Here is a 19,097-nt window from a genome sequence, read left to right as displayed (position 1 = left end):
ACATCTCAACTGGGAGGGAGGGAGGGAGGGAGGGAGGGAAAAAGCGTGTTGAAGTCACCTTCTATTCTGGCTACCTCTTCTCTCAACACCAGTCTTGCTCTGTCAAACCCAGATCTCAGTGTTGCTTCATTCACCATCCTGTCATTGTGTTTCTGCTGATCAGACACGGCGTGCTGGTGATCTCAACGTACACTGTGTCACCCATGGCGCCATTGGCTTTAATTCGGTCTTTTCCTCCTGCGAGAGCGCCAGTGAAAAGAGAGAGGAGTGGACAGGTGCCTCCACTTATCTTCTCCACTACAGACACACGCTTCTCCCCACAAATCAACGTCCCGAATCTGCCGTCTGCGTTGTGGGGGCGCTGAGGGCCCCCTCTCCTCTCCCAGGCTTAGCCGTGGCTCAGTGTGTACCACTTCATTTCTCAAACAGCCTTTATCCCCCAGGCCCTGCCACCGCAATGTCCACAAACCGCCACTATGTGTCCTTTCCGTCCCTCCCATTTCTGTGGAAGTGCCCAATCAGGGGAGAGAGTGGTTTCTATAGCGACGAATGTTGAGAATCTCTCCACAAACAGGTTGCCGAAGATGATCTAGGGCCTTGGGAAGATGTGTGAGAGGGTGAGGCTTTGTGTGTCTCACTGTGTGAAACCTAATCAAGATTTGATGTAGTGAGTGTGAGTTCTTTATATGCTGGTGCTAAAAGATCTACTGGTGACGATGGTCACTGTTTGAGATGATGTTTCATAAGATCATTTTTCCACCATAATTTGCAAATAAATTCATAAAAAATCCTACAATGTGATTTTCTGCATTTATTTTTCTAATTTTGTCTGTCATAGTTGAAGTGTACCTATGATGAAAATTACAGGCCTCTCTCATCTTTTTAAGTGGGAGAACTTGCACAATTGGTGGCTGACTAAATACTTTTTGCCCCACTGTATATGTATGTTCAAATAAAAGTGTTGATTCAGTATTGTTCATTTCTCATCGATTCACAGCCTACTTTGCCAAACGCGTGATGATTTAACAAGAGCATTCGGGAAAAAGAACTGTCGTTGCACCAACGTGTACCTAACCATTAACATCAATACCTTTATTAAAATCAATACACAAGTATATATTTTTAAACCTGCGTATTTAGCTAAATATGCAGGTTTAAAAATATATACTTGTGTATTGATTTTAATATTTAGCTAAATATGCAGGTTTAAAAATATATACTTGTGTATTAATTTTAATAAAGGCATTGATGTTAATGGTTAGGTACACGTTGGTGCAACGACAGTGCTTTTTCGCAAATGCTCTTGTTAAATCATCACCCGTTTGGCAAAGTAGGCTGTGATTCGATGAGAAATTAACAGGCACCGCATCGATTATATGCAACGCAGGATAAGCTAGATAACTACACATGGTTGATGATATTACTAGTTTAACTAGTGATTATGTTAAGATTGATTGTTTTTTTATAAGATAAGTTTAATGCTAGCTAGCAACTTACCTTGGCTCCTTGCTGCACTCGCATAACAGGTAGTCAGCCTGCCACTCAGTCTCCTCGTGGAGTGCAATGTAATCGGCCATAATCGGTGTCCAAAAATGCAGATTACCGATTGTCATGAAAACTTGAAATCGGACCTAATTAATCGGCCATTCCGATTACCCGGTCGACCTCTAGTCACTTTTGCTACAATTCTAATGCTGATCTCCATTAGAGTTTGCCTGATGGTGTCTGTTGCAATATAATGATGTTGCCGTCCCATTGTTTACCACTCTCCATGTGTTCTATTTGTGTTGTATCATTCCTCTGTGACCAGTGAAGGTCAAAAGCCTGCAGCGTGTTTGTGTGATATGCGCATGTGTTTTTGCGTGTGCGTGTGGGACGGTTGGCCGTGGAGGCCCGTGTAGAGAGCTCGTCTCTTCTACCGCTGGTGTCTCTGAGGGAGTGGAGGGACTAAAGTGTCTTGAATACGACTGTGCTGGAGTCACACTCTGTGACATAATTCAGGAGCTGAGGCATCTCTTCATCCCTCTACTCACTGAGCGAGAGTCCTACTCTAAATAATGCACTGTACGTTAACAGGTGTGCCTCAGAGCCATACCTCCACCACTGTTGCCCAGCCCTGCATCGGGGGGGGGGCAACAGTGTGTTTCAACTCTCAGCCTCGCACACCTGTCTCTTCTCTCCTCTACCATTGGGCTTCAGTGCCTCTCTTCTGTCTCTGAGACTCGGTGAGGAACATTGCAAGTTGCCATTGTTCGTGTGTATGTCATTTTTGAGGGTTAGGTAGATATCCTCTCGTAGGAGTGCTCCCTGACTCACCAGAGCAGCATTGGAAGTGAGTGGCTGGGCAGGAGACTGCAGAGTAGCTTTTCCGTCCCTTATGTTGTGAAGCTGGCAAAGTTCCTCACCTCTTCCTCTCCACTGGATATCCACTCTCCATCTCTCTCTGTGACACAGGAGAGCAAGCACTGCAAGCTGTATGTTCTGAGTCAGGCTTTTGATGCTGGGGGGGGGGGGGGGTCTATTTGGCTCACAATCTGTGTGTGTTGTGTGTGCGCACATTGTACTCGCCCATGTTTCTGAATGAACTTTTGGAGCTGAGGAGTCCTGACTCGTTGGGTGTGATGATGTGTTCTGCTCTGTTTCCCACACAGATAAAACCTGTAGGGTGTTTGGGTGTTTTTATTTGTATTCATTTCACCTTTATTTAACCAGGTAGGCTAGTTGAGAACAAGTTCCCATTTGCAACTGCGACCTGGCCAAGATAAAGCAAAGCAGTGTGACACAGACAACAACACAGAGTACTTTTCAACATGCTTGAGACTCCTCACACCCAGATTGGAGAGAGCCTGATAAGTGAATTTGATAAGCTGTGGGAGCGTAAGGTTCCTTGAGTAAGCCTGCTCTTTGGGAGCTGTTTGGCTGGCTGACCGCTCTGAATCTGTTTTGCGGCCGGGGGGGGGGGGGGGGGGGGCTGTCAGTCATGTGCTGCAGGCTGGAGCGCTCCGCCAAGGTCTGTCTGTGTGCTCCACGGCCGCGCTGCAGGGAGATAGGACTCCAGGCTGTAGCCCACAGCAACTAGCCAGAACCCCAGCCACAAGCCTTCATCCAGCCAGGACAACCAGCACCCCCCTCCCATTTCAGTGCATGGCCTCTCTCCAACCAAGCTCCCCACCTGCAGAGTGGCAGTCCCTAAGCCAGCTTTCTCTCTGAGTGACACATCCTCCAGCCAGCGTCCCCAGCAGCACTGTGACATTTCCCCCCTACTGTCTCCATTCGCAACATGACACATCCTTTAGTTAACAACAGCCTGTCACTAGGGTAGCTGGTTAACCCCAAAATGTCTGTCGTCTACCATCCTCTCCTGCAGACCTAACACATACTTCCTAAGAGATTGTGGTTACATAAGCTGGGCGTGCACTAGACAATTTTGGCCCCGGTTTTAGGGTTGGGGTATGTTTTTGAGATCGGTGATCATCAGCAATAGCCAATGAGAGCTCGCCAGAGAAGAAGCCAGTGAGATGATGACGTAGTATCACATCACCCAGAATGTGTACTCTCCTGCAGGAGCCATGACTACTACTAGCCTACTTGTCTTTAACCAAAGCCAAAGTGTCAAATCATTACAGCTCGGAAGTTAAAAAGCAATGTTACTCAATTCAAAATGTATTGGCTCGATATTTCAACTCTGTATGGCAAGCGGGAATCTCTGAGTGAAAACATTTATGCGGCTGCTTTGAGCCACAGCTCGTTCTTGCCAAGTTAACAATTTAATCACATCAAGTGAAGAATCGTGTGGTGTGTGACCCCGTCTGTGCCACATTGTTTAGTATGCTCACCACTACGCTGGCAAGACGACAACAAAAACGTCAGGAAAGACGGTTGTTTAACGTGAGGATTTTGAAAGTCGTGGGGTGTTCGCCCGGCATTAGTCTGAGCTTGAATGGAGAAACGAGAGCGAGGGATGTGCATGTGTGTTTCTTAGTTTCAAAATGATTACCTTGACTAAACAGAGATGACCTTCCTGAGCTTGCTCTGGAATCCAGTTAGATGGAGAAGCTGCAGTGCGTGTGTTTGAGACGAACAGTTCACACGGGGACAAGTGAGAGCTCACACGCTTTCTGCTGACTATTGGGTGCATGTGTGTGTCTGAACCTTTGGTCCTATGCCTGACAGTATAGAGAAAGACCCTTGGGTTCGGGTCATGGTAGCCCAGTGAGAACAGGGTCTCCCAAACTCAGTCCCCCCCTCCCCCCAGTGTAAGTCTTCTCATTAGTGAACAATGCCAAAACTGCAATGCTTTCCTCAGCTCTACTGCCAGAAAGTAGAGCCAGGACAGTTGCCCAGACTTCAAAATCCATCTGAATGTACATGGATGAAGTCATTAGCTTTCCTTTGTCCTTTCTCCAGTGCGGTAACACCTCTAAACTGCTTTCACAGAGCCATTTTCTTTTCTTTTTAATAGCGTGATTAACCCGTCTCTCCCCGCTGAGTGACTTTTCTGTCGTCTTCTGATGAACTGTACATGTAAGGAAGGGTCTTGGATGCCCCCAGGTCAGAACATAATGAAACTGCACCTCATTCCCCACCACACATGCATAACAAAGAGTCACTAGTGAGTGTCCAGAGAGGACTAAATTGATTGCAGACATGACATATACACTGAGTGTTCAAAACATTAGGAACACTTTCCTAATATTGAGTTGCACCCCCTTTTGCCCTCAGAACAGCCTCAGTTCGTCGGGGCATGGACCTTACAAGGTTTCAAAAGCGTTCCACAGGAATGCTGACTCCAATGCTTTACACAATGGTGTCAAGTTGGCTGGATGTCTTTTGGGTGGTGGATCATTCTTGATCCACACAGGAAACTGTTGAGCATGAAAGTTCTTGACACACTCAAACCGGTGCGCCTAGCACCTACTACCATACCTCGTTCAAAGGCACTTAAATATTTTTTCATACCCATTCACCCTCTGAGTGGAACACATACACAATCCATGTCACAAGGCTTTAAAATCCTTCTCTAACCTGTCCCTTCATCTACACCACTGGTCACCAACTGGTCGATTGCAATCGACTGGTCGATCTCCAAGGCATTCTCCTAGTCAATCACCAAACATTTCTGTAAAAAAAAACAAAATTAAAGCCTTGTGTTCCTTTTTTAAAATTAACTTTTTGCCGTAGGTGCATTTGATTCAGCAGTCCTGACGGCTGAAATAATGCAGTTCGGCTTGAGTTTCGCCATCAGTTGGAAGACTGTGTCCCCTTTTCTCAGCGGAGGGACGGTGAGTTGGGTGAGAGGCAGCCTAACTGCTGCTCCCTCCCTCCCCTCAGACTAACCATCAGACGCAGGCCATCCAGTAAAAAAAATAAAAGATTTATTACTTGTGTAATGATATACCTACTTTTTTTTGTGTCTAAATAGAATTTAAAAATGGTCTGAGAAGTACAGCATTGGCAGGGCAATTCAAGCATAGCCAATATGCAGTTATCATTTATTGGGCCTATAGCTTACTGGACAAACCTGCACAAATTGGTTAATGTTACATAGGCTTACGTTTTTTTAAAGCAATGTAAAAAAATATATTTTAAAAATCTGAGCAGTAGATCTAGGCTTGCATTTTGAGAAAGCGCAACTCAATATTAGGAAGGTGTTCCTAATGTTTTGAACACTCTGTGCATATGTCATGTCTGCAATCAGTGTGACCACTGATCTACACTGATTGACGTGGATTTAATAGGTGACGTCAATGAGGGATCATAGCATTCACCTGGTCAGTCTGTGTCATGGAAAGAGCAAGTGTTTTTACCCTCGGTGTATGCGTCAGAGTCAATACCCTGCTATTCTATCACAAAACTAATGAGAGGGATCGATGTCACATACACACACTCCAAGATCTCAGCGTGACGTCCATATTGGCAGTTAGCCTACTGGTTTAACTAGCACTGCGAAGTGGACTTCCAATCAGTGTCACTAGAATGGACAAGCCACTTTATTAACATAAATGTATACAGTACCACCTGTAATGACAGATTCTGACTTTCTCAGCTTTCTTTGTCCCCTGCAAACTTTTTTTTTTAATGATAGCCCTTATTTTAAAAAGGTGAGCGTGATTGAAGCAATTACGTTGGCTTTTACAGCAACTGCTCTGAAGCTGCTCAGTATAACCTGCTCCGTCGTCGCAGGAACAGGGCTCCAAGCAGGGTCATGCTTTCATTTCAGAGGAGATGGTCTAGTTGGTCCTCATTTCGAACTGTTACATTGGAGATTCGTGGAAGCCAATATATAGATTCTCTCAAGATGGAGTTATACTTGCGCTTTACTTGTAGACAGGCAATCAACCCCAAGCTTTTAGGCTCTGTACTTAGAGTACCGGTCAAAAGTTTGGATACACCTACTCATTCAAGGGTTTTTATTTATTTATTTAGACTATTTTCTACATTGTAGAATAATCAAAACTATGAAATAACACATATGGAATCAAGTAGTAACCAAAAAATGTGTTAAACAAATCAAAATATATTTTGGATTTTAGATTCTTCAAAGTAGCCACCCTTTGCATTGATGACATCTTTGCACACTCTTGGCTTTCTCTGAACCAGCTTCACAAGGAATGCATTTCCAACAGTATTGAAGGAGTTCCCACAAATTCTGAGCACTTGTTGGCTGCTTTCCCTTCACTATGCGGACCAACTCATCCCAAACCATATTAATTGCATTGAGGTCGGGTGATTGTGCAGGCCAGGTTATCTGATGCAGCACTCCATCACTCTCCTTACACAGCCTGTATGTGTGTTTTGGGTCATTGTCCTGTTGAAAAACAAATTATAGTCCAACTAAGCACAAACCAGATGGGATGGCGTATCGCTGCAGATTGCTGTGGTAGCCATGCTGGTTAAGTCTCACAAAGACACAGTGGTTGGAACCAAAAAATCTCAAATTTGGACCAAAGGACAGATTTTCACTGGTCTAATGTCCATTGCTTGTGTTTCTTAGCCTAAGCAATTATCTTCTTCTTGTTGGTGTTCTTTAGTAGGCCTGATTCACGCAGACTCCTCTGAACAACAGATGTTGAGATGTGTCTGTTGCGTGAACTCAGTGAAGCATTTATTTGGGCCACAATTTATGAGGCTGGTAACTCTAATGAACTTATCCTCTGCAGCATCGGTAACTTTGGATCTTCCTTTCCTGTGGCGGTCCTCATGAGAGCCAGTTTCATAATAGCACTTGATGGTTTTTGCGACTGCACTTGAAGAAACTTTCAAAGTTCTTGAAATGTTCCGTACTGACCTTCATGTCTTAAAGTAATGATGGACTGTAGTTTCTCTTTGATTATTTGAGCTGTTCTTGCCATAATATGGACTTGTTCTTTTACCAAATAGGGATATCTTCTGTATACCACCCCTACCTTGTCACAACACAACTGGCTCAAAGGCATTAAGAAGGAAATAAATTCCACAAATTAACTTTGAACAAGGCACACCTGTTAATTGAAATGCATTCCAGGTGACTACCTCATGAAGCTGGTTGAGATAATGCCAAGAGTGTGCAAAGCTGTCATCAAGGCAAAGGCAAACTTTGAAGAATACATTTTTATTTGTTTTTAACTTTTTTTTGTGTCATTTCTTAGTTTTGATGTCTTCACTATTATTCTACAATGTAGAAAATAGTAAAATAAAGAAAAACCCTTGAATGAGGAGGTGTGTCCAAACTTTTGACTGGTACTGTATATGTGTAGATAATAGCCAGGCAGAACACTCTGTTTTATTTTATGTGGACTGAATATCCTACTATAATCAGTCATTGAAGCTTTTCCTTGCTGCACATTTAAATGTAAAAACATGCTTCCATCTGAGTGTAGGTCCAGACCAGCCATGCAGTCCATCCACATTTATCCTGATTTGTTGCCAGGGTGCTCTCTCTGATTACCATAAAGCGGGTGATTTACGTCGGCTGCGCTTGGCAGGGCCTGAGCGTGAGCCAGTGGCGAGGACACGGTGTTGTAGGGGGTGGTAGATGCCTCTGGACTGGGCGATGGTAGGAATAGGGATGGTCTGATTTGTGTCTTTTATGAGGCTTGTTTATGGGTCTGAATGGTTCTCATGGCTCCATTTTTTGTTTTTTCCCCTCCATGCAGCCGGCCAGCTGAGCCAGTCGGCCCACCTCTCCCTGCAGTTGCCTTACACCGTTCTGGGCCTGGGGCGCAGCGCCAACTTCCTGGACCACCTGTACGTGGGTATCCCCCGGCCCCTCGGGGACAAGGTACAGTATGGTGCGCTGCAGCACAGGGGGAGGGGAGCGGAGAGGAGGAACATGCCAGACAAAGCATAGACAGGACAGGATGCAGTAGGTCTAATTACTACGGCATAAAACTGATACTGTTTCTAGTCACTGTAACCATGTGGAGAACACGCCCAGAGCCACTGATACTGACAATAACTCTACTGCAGGTTGATGTAAGTGTTGTAAACGTTTCTTCCTGTTGCAATATGATAAGTAGATGATCCATTATGCAGTAAATAATTCATTATCTTCTTCGTTTCACCCACTTTTGTGCTACCTCAAACATTGGCATGTGGTTTGGGTTCGTGGGGAGCCAACAGCCTTCTGTCTCTCGTATCGCAGGCCGTTTGAAATGCTGTTTGTTGGTTCCTCGATAGATCCCCCTGCGCGGCTCCGTTGAATTTGAGAGGCTGGCTCCCGTTCCTCACCTGTCAAAGAATAGAACAGAGGTCTTCATCATAGCGGATTTGCATTGCAAATTTCTGCCCATACCTCACTACCTTGGGAGCGAAGCTCGTACAGAGTAAAGCATCTGAAGTAACGCAACGTGCTTTTTTTCTCGCTCGCACCCTTTGAGTTATGCAATAAAAATTTTCCACTAAGGTTCACATTTCCCCACACACCAGTTAATAAAATCTTTATAATGCTTTGTATTATGCTAACCACTTTTTACATTCAGGGGGTATATGAAAACGGTGTCTTCGGTGCTACATACACGTATAAAAAGTATAAAAGAGTATAAAAAACATTGAGGACACCTGCTCTTTCCATGACATAGACTGACCAGGTGAACCCAGGTGAAATCTATGATCCTTTATTGATGTCACTCGTTAAATCCATTTCAATCAGTGTAGATGAAGGGGAGGAGACGGGTTAAATAAGGATTTTTAAGCCTTGATAAATTTGAGACGTGGATAGTGTATGTGTGCCATTCAGAGGGTGAAAGGGCAAGACAAAAAATGTAAATGCCTTTGAACGGGGTATGGTAGTAGGTGCCCGGTGCACCAGGTTTGTCTCAAGAACTGCAACGCTGCTGGGTTTTTCATGCTCAACCGTTTCCTGTGTGTATCAAGAATTGTCCACCACCCAAAGGACATCCAGCCAACTTGATACAACTGTGGGAAGCATTGGAGTCAACGTGCATCCCTGTGGAAAGCTGTGGAATGCTGTGGAATGGGGGGAGTGCGCACAACACAATATTAGGAACGTGTTAGGAACGTGTTCCTAAAATGTTTACACTCAGTGTACACATTTAATGAACAGCTGTGTCTATCTGGCTGTCTCTGTGAGTTTGGGGAGGATAGTTTCTATCTGTCTCTCTCAGGTCTATCTTCAACCCTCCCTCACAGGGGAAAACATTCAGGAGGCCTGTGAGGGTTTGGGAGAGATAAAGAGAGGAAGGAGAGAGGAAAGAGAGGGGAGAGGAGGGAGAGACAGAGAGAGGAAGGGAGTGTGTTCTACTTCTACTCTCCTCCTGCACACTCGTCTCAATCCCATGAGGATCCTTTCCTCTGCGCACAAGGTTTTTCAAGATTCCCGCTCTGCTATCGCCTCCCCAAAACCCCCACTTCACTCCCAACTTCAGACCCAGCGCTCTCCTTTGAAACACTCTCTGAAAACCCAGAAACGCTTTCCTCTTAAACACAGACGTCTTCTCTTAGCCAAAGCGCCAGAAGCGCAGCCTGTCACTGTCTCTCACTGCCGTTCTGCATAAACCACAATGCATTGAGGAGGAAAATGTCAGCGTTAGCTTAGTAGGTTAAGCACTGCAACTTCTAATGAACTAGCACACTGTTCACAATGCACTGACACGATAAGGTGACTCATTCAGTTCATCATTATTCTCCTTAACCTATTTTACCTCAAACACTAGCAATTAGTGAATCTAAATCCCTGAATCTGCAGCTCTGATTCACTTTGAGTCTTTGCCTTACATAGTATTTGAATCTGTGAGCTATGTAGGTATGTCATTCACTTTAATTGACATTTCTCAGTGTCAGGAAGGAGTCATATGCATGGCTTCCAAACGCACACAACCCTCGGCATTGTAACAATACTCCAGCTAATGGGACTGTAGGAAGTAGGCTGACACACCAGGGGGATACTTCAGCAGACATCAGTTATTTAATTGACTAGACTGTCTGTCTTAAATGCATGCCTTTAAATAGCTCAGGTATAGGTAGCTGAAAACCCTGGGCTCTCATTAGGGTGGCTCTGAGTCAACGAGGATGCAAAGTACGCCGTCACACACTGCATGTGCGTCGGCATGCATCTGCGCGTGTGAGCGAGCAAGTGTGTTTCCCTTATCCCTTAATGTTGCCAAATGATAGATGTGTTGTCGGAAATGAGTCTCTCTTGTCTAGAGGACACTGTGAGAAAGGTGAATTTAATGTTTGCTGGTGATTTGCCATCCAGTAACAACTTGAAGAGGGGAATTTACCTTTAATTAATACAGAAACGGGCTTTGAAAAGCTTTTGAGCTTGAACTTCTAATAATAAAGTTCCTTAAACTCTGAACTAGAGTGCAAATTGTAGTGCAGTACTGTACAGGAAATGACTCGGGCCCTACATCGTATGTGCACTGAGAAGTGTGTGATATATTGCCTGCATTGTGTTACCTTTGAACTAGAGTTGTTCCATTATTGCCTTCCCCTTCATTCTGCCTCCCTGAGGCTCTAATAACATTGTTTCTCTGTTTCTGCCTTGCAGGATGTGAGGAAGCAGGAGTGGACAGCCATCATCCCCAACTCGCAGCTCATAGTCATTCCATACCCACACAACGAGCCCCGCAGGTACACACACACATACACACACACACACACACACACATAAATCTGTACATGGACGCCCACAAACATGCTCAGGCCATGTTTCAATGTTTTTCTGTTTCATTCACATGTAGTCCTACCCCCATGAGTGCCAGCAGATGGCAGAACCCCCTTTTCCGTATGGCCAGCTAAAACATTCTCTCACCAACACATGGAACACACACACTCTGACAAATGCTAGCACTTGCATATACAGTACCTTCGGAAACGATTCAGACCCCTTGACTTATTCTAAAATTGATTAAGAAAAAACAATTCCCTCAATCTACACACAATACCCCATAATGACAAAGCAAAAACAGATTTTTAGAAATGTTTGCAAATGTATTAAAAAAAAAAAAAACTGCAATGCCTTATTTACATAAGTATTCAGACCCTTTCCTATGAGATTCAAAATTGAGCTCAGGTGCATCCTGTTTCCATTGATCATCCTTGAGATGTTTCTGTAACTTGATTGGAGTCCACCTGCGTTAAAATCAATTGATTGGACATAATTTGGAAAGGCGTACACCTTTCTAGATAATGTCCGACAGTTGACAGTGCATGTCAGAGCAAAAACCAAGGCATGAGGAAAGAATTGCCCGTAGAGCTCCGAGACAGGATTGTGTTGAGGCACAGATCTGGGGAAGGATACCAAAACTTGAAAATAGATGTGCAGCAACGCTCCCCATCTAACCTGACAGAGTTTGAGAAGATCTGCAGAGAAGAATTGGATAAACATCTGAAATACAGGCATGCCAAGCTTGTAATGTCACAGCCAAGAAGACTCGAGGCTGTAATCGCTGCCAAAGGTGCTTCAACAAAGTACTGTGTAAAGGGTCTGAATATTTAGGTAAATGTTATATTTCAGTTTTTTATTTCTCAAACATTTGCAAAAACCTGTTTTTGCCTTGTCATTATGGGGTATTGTGTGTAGATTAAAAAATATTTCATCCATTTTAAAATAAGGCTGTAAGGTAACAAAGTGTGGAAAAAGTCGAGGGGTCTGAATACTTTCCGAATGCACTGTATATAGCTACTACACTGACTTATTACTCATAAAAACACACCCACATTATGTAGACGCATACATCGTGTAGTGTTCATACATTACAGTGACTGCTCAGTGTAGATCTGTGTAAAGAAGGTGTCTTCAGTCTCATTATGCCTATGGGCATAGGTTCACGCAACATATGGTGGCTCATTTTGTGTCCTGCATTGCCATTGGTAGTTATTGTTTTCACCACTAATATGTAATGTGTTTATTAGTTCTGATAGAATGTCTTAATGAAGTTATTTTGATTAATATTTGAGCAGATGTATTGTTCTTCAGCCATTTATTGTAGTATAATATTGTATCTCCACAATCTGGGTCTGTTCTTGTTTTTAGTCAAACCATTCAAACGAACTCTCCGTTCTCTTCGATAGTCACAAAAATATGTGGATCTAAAGACAGGAAATGCGCTTGTCATTTTTTGTTTTTTGATCTTTTTAATTTAAATGGTTCGTCTCTGACAGTGATGTAGAGTTTCTCGATTCATTTTGACCTAATATGACATAAAGTCATATTTTGTGATTACAGAAACCTTGTCAAATAACATCTCTGATCAAGCAAAATATGCTAAATCAAATCAAAATCAAATCAAATGTATTTATATAGCCCTTCGTACATCAGCTGATATCTCAGTGCTGTACAGAAACCCAGCCTAAAACCCCAAACAGCAAGCAATGCAGGTGTAGAAGCACGGTGGCTAGGAAAAACTCCCTAGAAAGGCCAAAACCTAGGAAGAAACCTAGAGAGGAATCAGGCTATGTGGGGTGGCCAATCTTCTTCTGGCTGTGCCGGGTGGAGTTTATAACAGAACATGGCCAAGATGTTCAAATGTTCATAAATGACCAGCATGGTCCAACCCAGACAGGAAGATCGCATCAGTGACTCAACCCACTCAAGTGACGCACCCCTCCCAGGGACGGTATGAAAGAACCCCAGTAAGCCAGTGACTCAGCCCCTGTAATAGGGTTAGAGGCAGAGAATCCCAGTGGAAAGAGGGGAACTGGCCAGGCAGAGACAGCAAGGGCGGTTCGTTGCTCCAGAGCCTTTCCGTTCACCTTCCCACTCCTGGGCCAGACTACACTCAATCATATGACCCAATGAAGAGATGAGTCTTCAGTAAAGACTTAAAGGTTGAGACCGAGTTTACGTCTCTTACATGGGTAGGCAGACCATTCCATAAAAATTGAGCTCTATAGGAGAAAGCCCTGCCTCCAGCTGTTTGCTTAGAAATTCTAGGGACAATTAGGAGGCCTGCGTCTTGTGACCGTAGCGTACGTGTAGGTATGTACAGCAGGACCAAATCAGAGAGATAGGTAGGAGCAAGCCCATGTAATGCTTTGTAGGTTAACAGTAAAACCTTGAAATCAGCCCTTGCCTTGACAGGAATTCAGTGTAGGGAGGCTAGCACTGGAGTAATATGATCAAATGTTTTGGTTCTAGTCAGGATTCTAGCAGCCGTATTTAGCACTAACTGAAGTTTATTTAGTGCTTTATCCGGGTAGCCGGAAAGTAGAGCATTGCAGTTGTCTAACCTAGAAGTGAAAAGCATGGATTAATTTGTCTGCATCATTTTTGGACAGAAAGTTTCAGATTTTTGCAATGTTACGTAGATGGAAAAAAGCTGCCCTTGAAATGGTCTTGATATGTTCTTCAAAAGAGAGATCAGGGTCCAGAGTAACGCCGAGATCCTTCACAGTTTTATTCAACAGAAGATCTCTTTGTTTCTTGGGACCTAGAACAAGCATCTCTGTTTTGTCTGAGTTTAAAAGTAGAAAGTTTGCAGCCATCCACATAAATGTCCTTAATATAGCACGTTGACTCTTAACTTCTGATAGGGTTGGGAAAAGACACCTTTTTGTAGGAGTTTTATGTTGTGTAGTAGTTGATACGCTTTTCCTTTCTCCTACATGTTCCCTCTTTTAGTTGGAGTGCGAAGTTGTATCTGACCCCCAGTAACATAGTCCTACTGACTGCCATCGCGCTGATCGGCGTGTGTGTTTTCATCCTGGTCATCATTGGCATCCTCCACTGGCAGGAGAAGGTAAGAACAGAATGACACAAATACATCTTGCACTGTTTATCATCGTCATTACCATCATTACTGTTTTAATCAACAATAATGAGCACCATCAACTTCATCTCTTCTCCTTCATTTTTAGTTGTACTGTCTTGTCATTTTTCCTCTTCTCCCTTGCATTCCTCCTCACTATCCTCTCCTCCTCCTCCTCCTCTTAATAGTCTGAGCCAAAGCCGGTTATGTTCTGTTCAGAGCAGTGTGTGTCCTCTCTCATCCTCCCCACCATTGCCAGTCCATAGTATTTGGTGGGGGTCTTCTCTTCTCCTGGCCCTGTGGCGCTGCTGGGGAGCTCTGGTGCTGGTCCAGAGAGCAGGAGACCCGCTGTGGGCAAAGGGTTCACTCAGAGAGGAACAGATGGGTCAGAACCAGCAGATGGGCCCTGTCCTCTAACCTCCCACAGAGATCCAGCACGGCTGTTAGAGGGCCATAACCACTGAGGACGCTCGGCTGTAATTGCTTTGTTCTGCCCCTTCAGCATATCAAATCTTTTGTTCATTATCCCTGTAAATATGTCCTCCAGGGAGTGTGTGTGTGTGTTGGTTGTCTTGTTACATTCCTGTGGGTGTTTGTGAATTTTACATTGAGTGTTTAGGTAATCATGTATGGTTTAAATTTTGCAAACTTGTGAGAATTTGCATGTGTTTGCATGCAACTATTGCCGACATGCGTGTGTGGTCTGTGTCCAGCCTGCCGTGCAAACACTCTGAGCGATTCATCCCCATCCCAGTGCAGCCGTGGCTGGTCTGTTTCTCCACCAAGCGAGGCCGGGCGATGTTGGCGTCTTCTCAAAGCCATCTGCTGTGGGTGCCTGATTATGCACGCAGGAAGCCATAATTGCTCTCTGCTTAGGGAACTGTTCCGGGAACACTAGCTTCATTGGAGTTGACACTGCATTAAAATAACATGTTTGACTCTATATCTGAGGAACTGAGCCCAGCAATTATATTTCATCAGAAAGAGAGGTAGAGACATGTCTCATTGTCCGTCATTGATTAGAGGTTGATTAAATGATAATGTTCGTGATGGCCAAGGTAATGGAAGCTCAGGTAATAGCTAGCTGTTAATTTGTTCAGGTGATTACTGGGCCAATGTACTCCACTTCAGTTCAGAGCCCCCTTCCCTTTCAGAGATACAGGTAACTGCCAAAATAAAGGAAACACAAACATAAAGTGTCTTAATAGGGTGTTGGGCCACAACGAGCCAGAACAGCTTCAATGCACCTTGGCATAGATCCTGGAACTCTTATTGGAAGGATGCGACACCATTCTTCCACGAGAAATTCCATGATTTGGTGTTTTGTTGATGGTGGTGGAAAACGCGGTCTCAGGCGCCGCTCCATAGTCTCCCATAAGTGTTCAATTGGGTTGAGATCTGGTGACTGAGACAGCCATGGCATATGGTTTACATTTTCTTCATGCTCATCAAACCATTCAGTGACTACTTGTGCCCTGTGGATGGGGGCATTGTCATCCTATGGGGGCATAGCCATGGTAGCCAAAATAATGGCCTGCCAAGCATTTTTATACTCTTTTTTTTTTTATTTTTTATGATTTGTTTATTTTTTTATACATTAACTCAGGAACCACACCTGTGTGGAAGCACCTGCTTTTAGTATACTTTGTATCCCTTATTTAATCAAGTGTTTACGTTATTTTGGCAGTTACTTATATATCCGCTTCATGTTATTACTGTTGCAGCTGATGAGTCACATCTTTTGAATCGGCAGCCTGTTTTTGTGTCAGTATGACGTCTCAGTTCTTGTGAGGTTGTGTGTTTGTTCATGTTCCACTGGGATAGCCGACATCTCTGGTGTTGTGGGTCTTTTTGAGCGAGGGTACTGCCTTTGTTTGCTTTTAATGGGGGGGGGGGGGGGGGTTGTTACCCATTGTCATCTTTTTGTCTAGTCCGGTGTGTCATTTGCATTGTGAGTGTCACTGCCTTGCAGTCATATCTGAGCCTGGCTGCTGTGCGCTCCTGTTCTATCTGACTCACTCTGCCCAGCACAATAACACACCATAATTGAAGGAGCTCTCTTAGATAAGAGAGTCTAACCTTTCACGCAGGGGAAAATAGCATTTGGAAAAAGCTCCACATCTCCATAAGCCTTTCCATTTACATTGTGGTGTGGAGTTGACCAGGTCACGGTGCGATGGGTGATTGACTTTTGATATTTACACTGACCCCTGCTATTTGTTCCACAAATCTCAATGGTCAAATAGGAATCAGAGGCTGGTTTGAGACATAGTACCTCCTGCAACAGCCGAGACCGGCTCAGGAAGTTTGTTAGAACACTGTTAAATATAAGAAAGCCAAACATTTTTTTAAATATAAATGCCTTCTCTGTTTTAGCCTAGCTGTAAATCTGAGAGGTATTTTGGATTCTATTTATTTGTCAGGTAACTTTGGTTTCACGCCTGAGGAATCGATCGTTGTCTGTTTGGGCTATTTGAATTTTGCGTGGGTTTAAACAGAATACAGGGCTTTTCAGAGCGATGAAGGCTGCATTATGCCTCCACGTTGCGTAATGCATACAATGTGACAAAGGTCTTATCCCATTTTGTCCTGCATTTTATGCTTAGTTCAAGGCCCCACAGCCTTAGCACAGAGTATGGATAGGTTAGCGCATTCAGTAGACCATTCAAATAGGTCAAGTTATCGCGTTACTGAACCTCACGTTCAATCTGAACAAGATTTGTATACTTGAGCACTCAATCAGTAGGTTTCAGACCATTCAATACATGACACATCGCATATGGAATAACGACACAATTATATCCCCTGAACACTCAATTATTTCATGTTCATACACCACAATGAACTTGGCAATATTGACAGGATTACAAGCCAGTTCACTGAATGAGACCTAAGGAGATATTACAGTATGTCCATGTACTGATGTACTGTGTACACGCCATAAAAACAAGCGGAAGTAACTGAACACTTAGTCCTAAAGACTGTCTGCTCCCTTAAGTCCTGAACAACACAGATACGGCCGACAGACTCTCTGCTTAGATGTTGGTGTACTCCATCAGGACTGTCTGTCGTATGGGGAGTAGTTCCAGAACAAATCTGTCAGCTTCGTCTCCACTGCATTTTGAAGGTTCCTTTTTTTTCATCATACGTGCCTTTTATGTGCTGCCTGTCGTCAAGGGAACGCTAAAAATAAACGTGAATTATCCTCATTCACCCACAGAGGGTACGTAATTGTACATTGAAGCGATACCACATTAACACTTGTAATAATGATTTCCTGCCTCAGATAGATTGTACCCCTGACCACTCAGTAGGTCTGCTAGTTTCATTATTATTCTATAATGGTTTCAGCCCCACCACTCCCTCACCGTCGCTGACTGTTAGACTCTGCTTGTCTGCGTTTGTCTGACTCGTGACCCCTGACCATTGCCCTGTGTGTGTTTCAGAAAGCGGACGACCGGGAGAAGAGACAGGAAGCACACCGGTTCCATTTTGATGCTATGTGAAGGAGCACAGGAAGAGATGGACCATGGGAAACAGTCATGCCTGCTTTCTGTTTTATTTAAGTTTGCTGGCCGATGGAATTGTTTATTTATTTAATCCCCTCGGCCTCTTGAGGATGAGCCATTTAAGTGTTTAAATATCCATTAAAGATGATCAAATGTAAAAGAGACAGACAGGTTACTTCTCGCATACTTGCACAGATTTGGTTGGAATTTGAACGTGTTCTTTTTTAAATTCACATTCCCTAATACATTTCAACGGCCAAAATGATGGCTGAACCCAAATCTAAACAGGACTACTGAGTGAAAGTACACTGAGTGAAATCCCAGTTGACTTTTTAGTCAATGTTTTGGCTTAGCTCCTTATGTGTGGATGTCAAATCGGCACTAACAGTTTACGTCGTGAATTTGCAGTGTTTAAATGTTCAATCCAAGTCATCCTGATCTGCAAAACACAGTACTGATTTATTTGTTTTGGGGGAAGCATTGCTATTGTAATGCTACTTGAATTATTATGCATGTCCAGTCATCCATTGTCTTCCTGTATGCCTTCTGTATGTCAATTTGTAAAAGTTATTGTTTTCTATGGACTGCTATAGAGGAATCTTACACATGGAGTCCACTGACCCAAACAGGGTATTTACACTGGATGCATCCATTGTGCTCTACTGTATATCATGCGCATAGTACATGGTCCATAATGAGGGTTAATGTATGTGTCAAGTTTATTATGCACTTTTCCCCTCCTTTTTCTCAAATTCCCCTCCAAATACCTGACACAATGTCCTATCCTTGTTTGACAGCTCCCCCTTTCCACTGCCCTCACTCACAGTGGTATTGGAATGGCCTGTACTACTGACCCCTCTGGTTTGGTCATGTCCTTTTTAGTCTTTCTCACTCTTAATAATCTTGTTTGTCTCACATGATAAACATGGTGTGTCTTTGGACTGCCAAACATTGTGTTCATTAAAAACGTCAACTAAACTGTGGTGTTAAATTGAAGAATGGTCCACATAACACTTAAACTACTTTTACTTACAAGGGGAAATAGGTTTGTTATTTAACCAACAGAAAGTGCAATCATCAATATTATCATCAATGTCTAAGCCTCTAATATTAAAAAATTGTATTTCATTTTGAATTAACGTGGGGCACTGTTTCCAGGTGGTACTGGTCTAACATCCAAATATTTATTTTGCTATCATCTCATGCCTGTGGTTTGAACTTTTTTTTAAACTAATGATTAATAGTGATGTCTAAGATTTATTTTTGTGTTTTGTGTGGATTCTGCGCGTAATCGGGAAATATGATCATTGCTTTTGAATGTTTATGGGATGATGGGTTGAAAATTAAAGTGTTTATCATGCTTAATTCATGGTGGTTCTCACTTGTTTTGAATTCA

At 43.5% G+C, this 19,097-nt stretch overlaps 1 protein-coding gene across 2 annotated transcripts in view; it reads left to right on the top strand.

Annotated features, from left to right (window-relative positions):
* LOC110526271 (T-cell immunomodulatory protein) overlaps positions 1-19,066 on the top strand; it is a 111,824-nt gene extending 92,758 nt beyond the window's left edge. The window contains exons 15-18 of one of the 2 annotated variants that reach the window (XM_021607083.3): positions 8,136-8,260; positions 10,991-11,073; positions 14,066-14,183; positions 17,639-19,066. In XM_021607083.3, coding sequence (XP_021462758.2) covers positions 8,136-8,260; positions 10,991-11,073; positions 14,066-14,183; positions 17,639-17,698 — 386 coding nt within the window. In that variant the 3' untranslated portion in view covers positions 17,699-19,066. Of the gene's footprint in view, positions 1-8,135; positions 8,261-10,990; positions 11,074-14,065; positions 14,184-14,493; positions 14,665-17,638 lie in introns of those variants that run through there. The other variant, XM_090238440.1, reaches the window with a different exon arrangement.
* Positions 19,067-19,097: the final 31 nt, after the last annotated feature.

Source organism: Oncorhynchus mykiss, chromosome 6 (assembly GCF_057628025.1).
Source record: "Oncorhynchus mykiss isolate SJ-2025 chromosome 6, ASM5762802v1, whole genome shotgun sequence".
Lineage (NCBI taxonomy): Eukaryota > Metazoa > Chordata > Actinopteri > Salmoniformes > Salmonidae > Oncorhynchus > Oncorhynchus mykiss.
The sequence above is the reverse complement of the archived record's forward strand: the minus strand, read 5'-3'. Positions and strand labels throughout refer to the sequence as shown.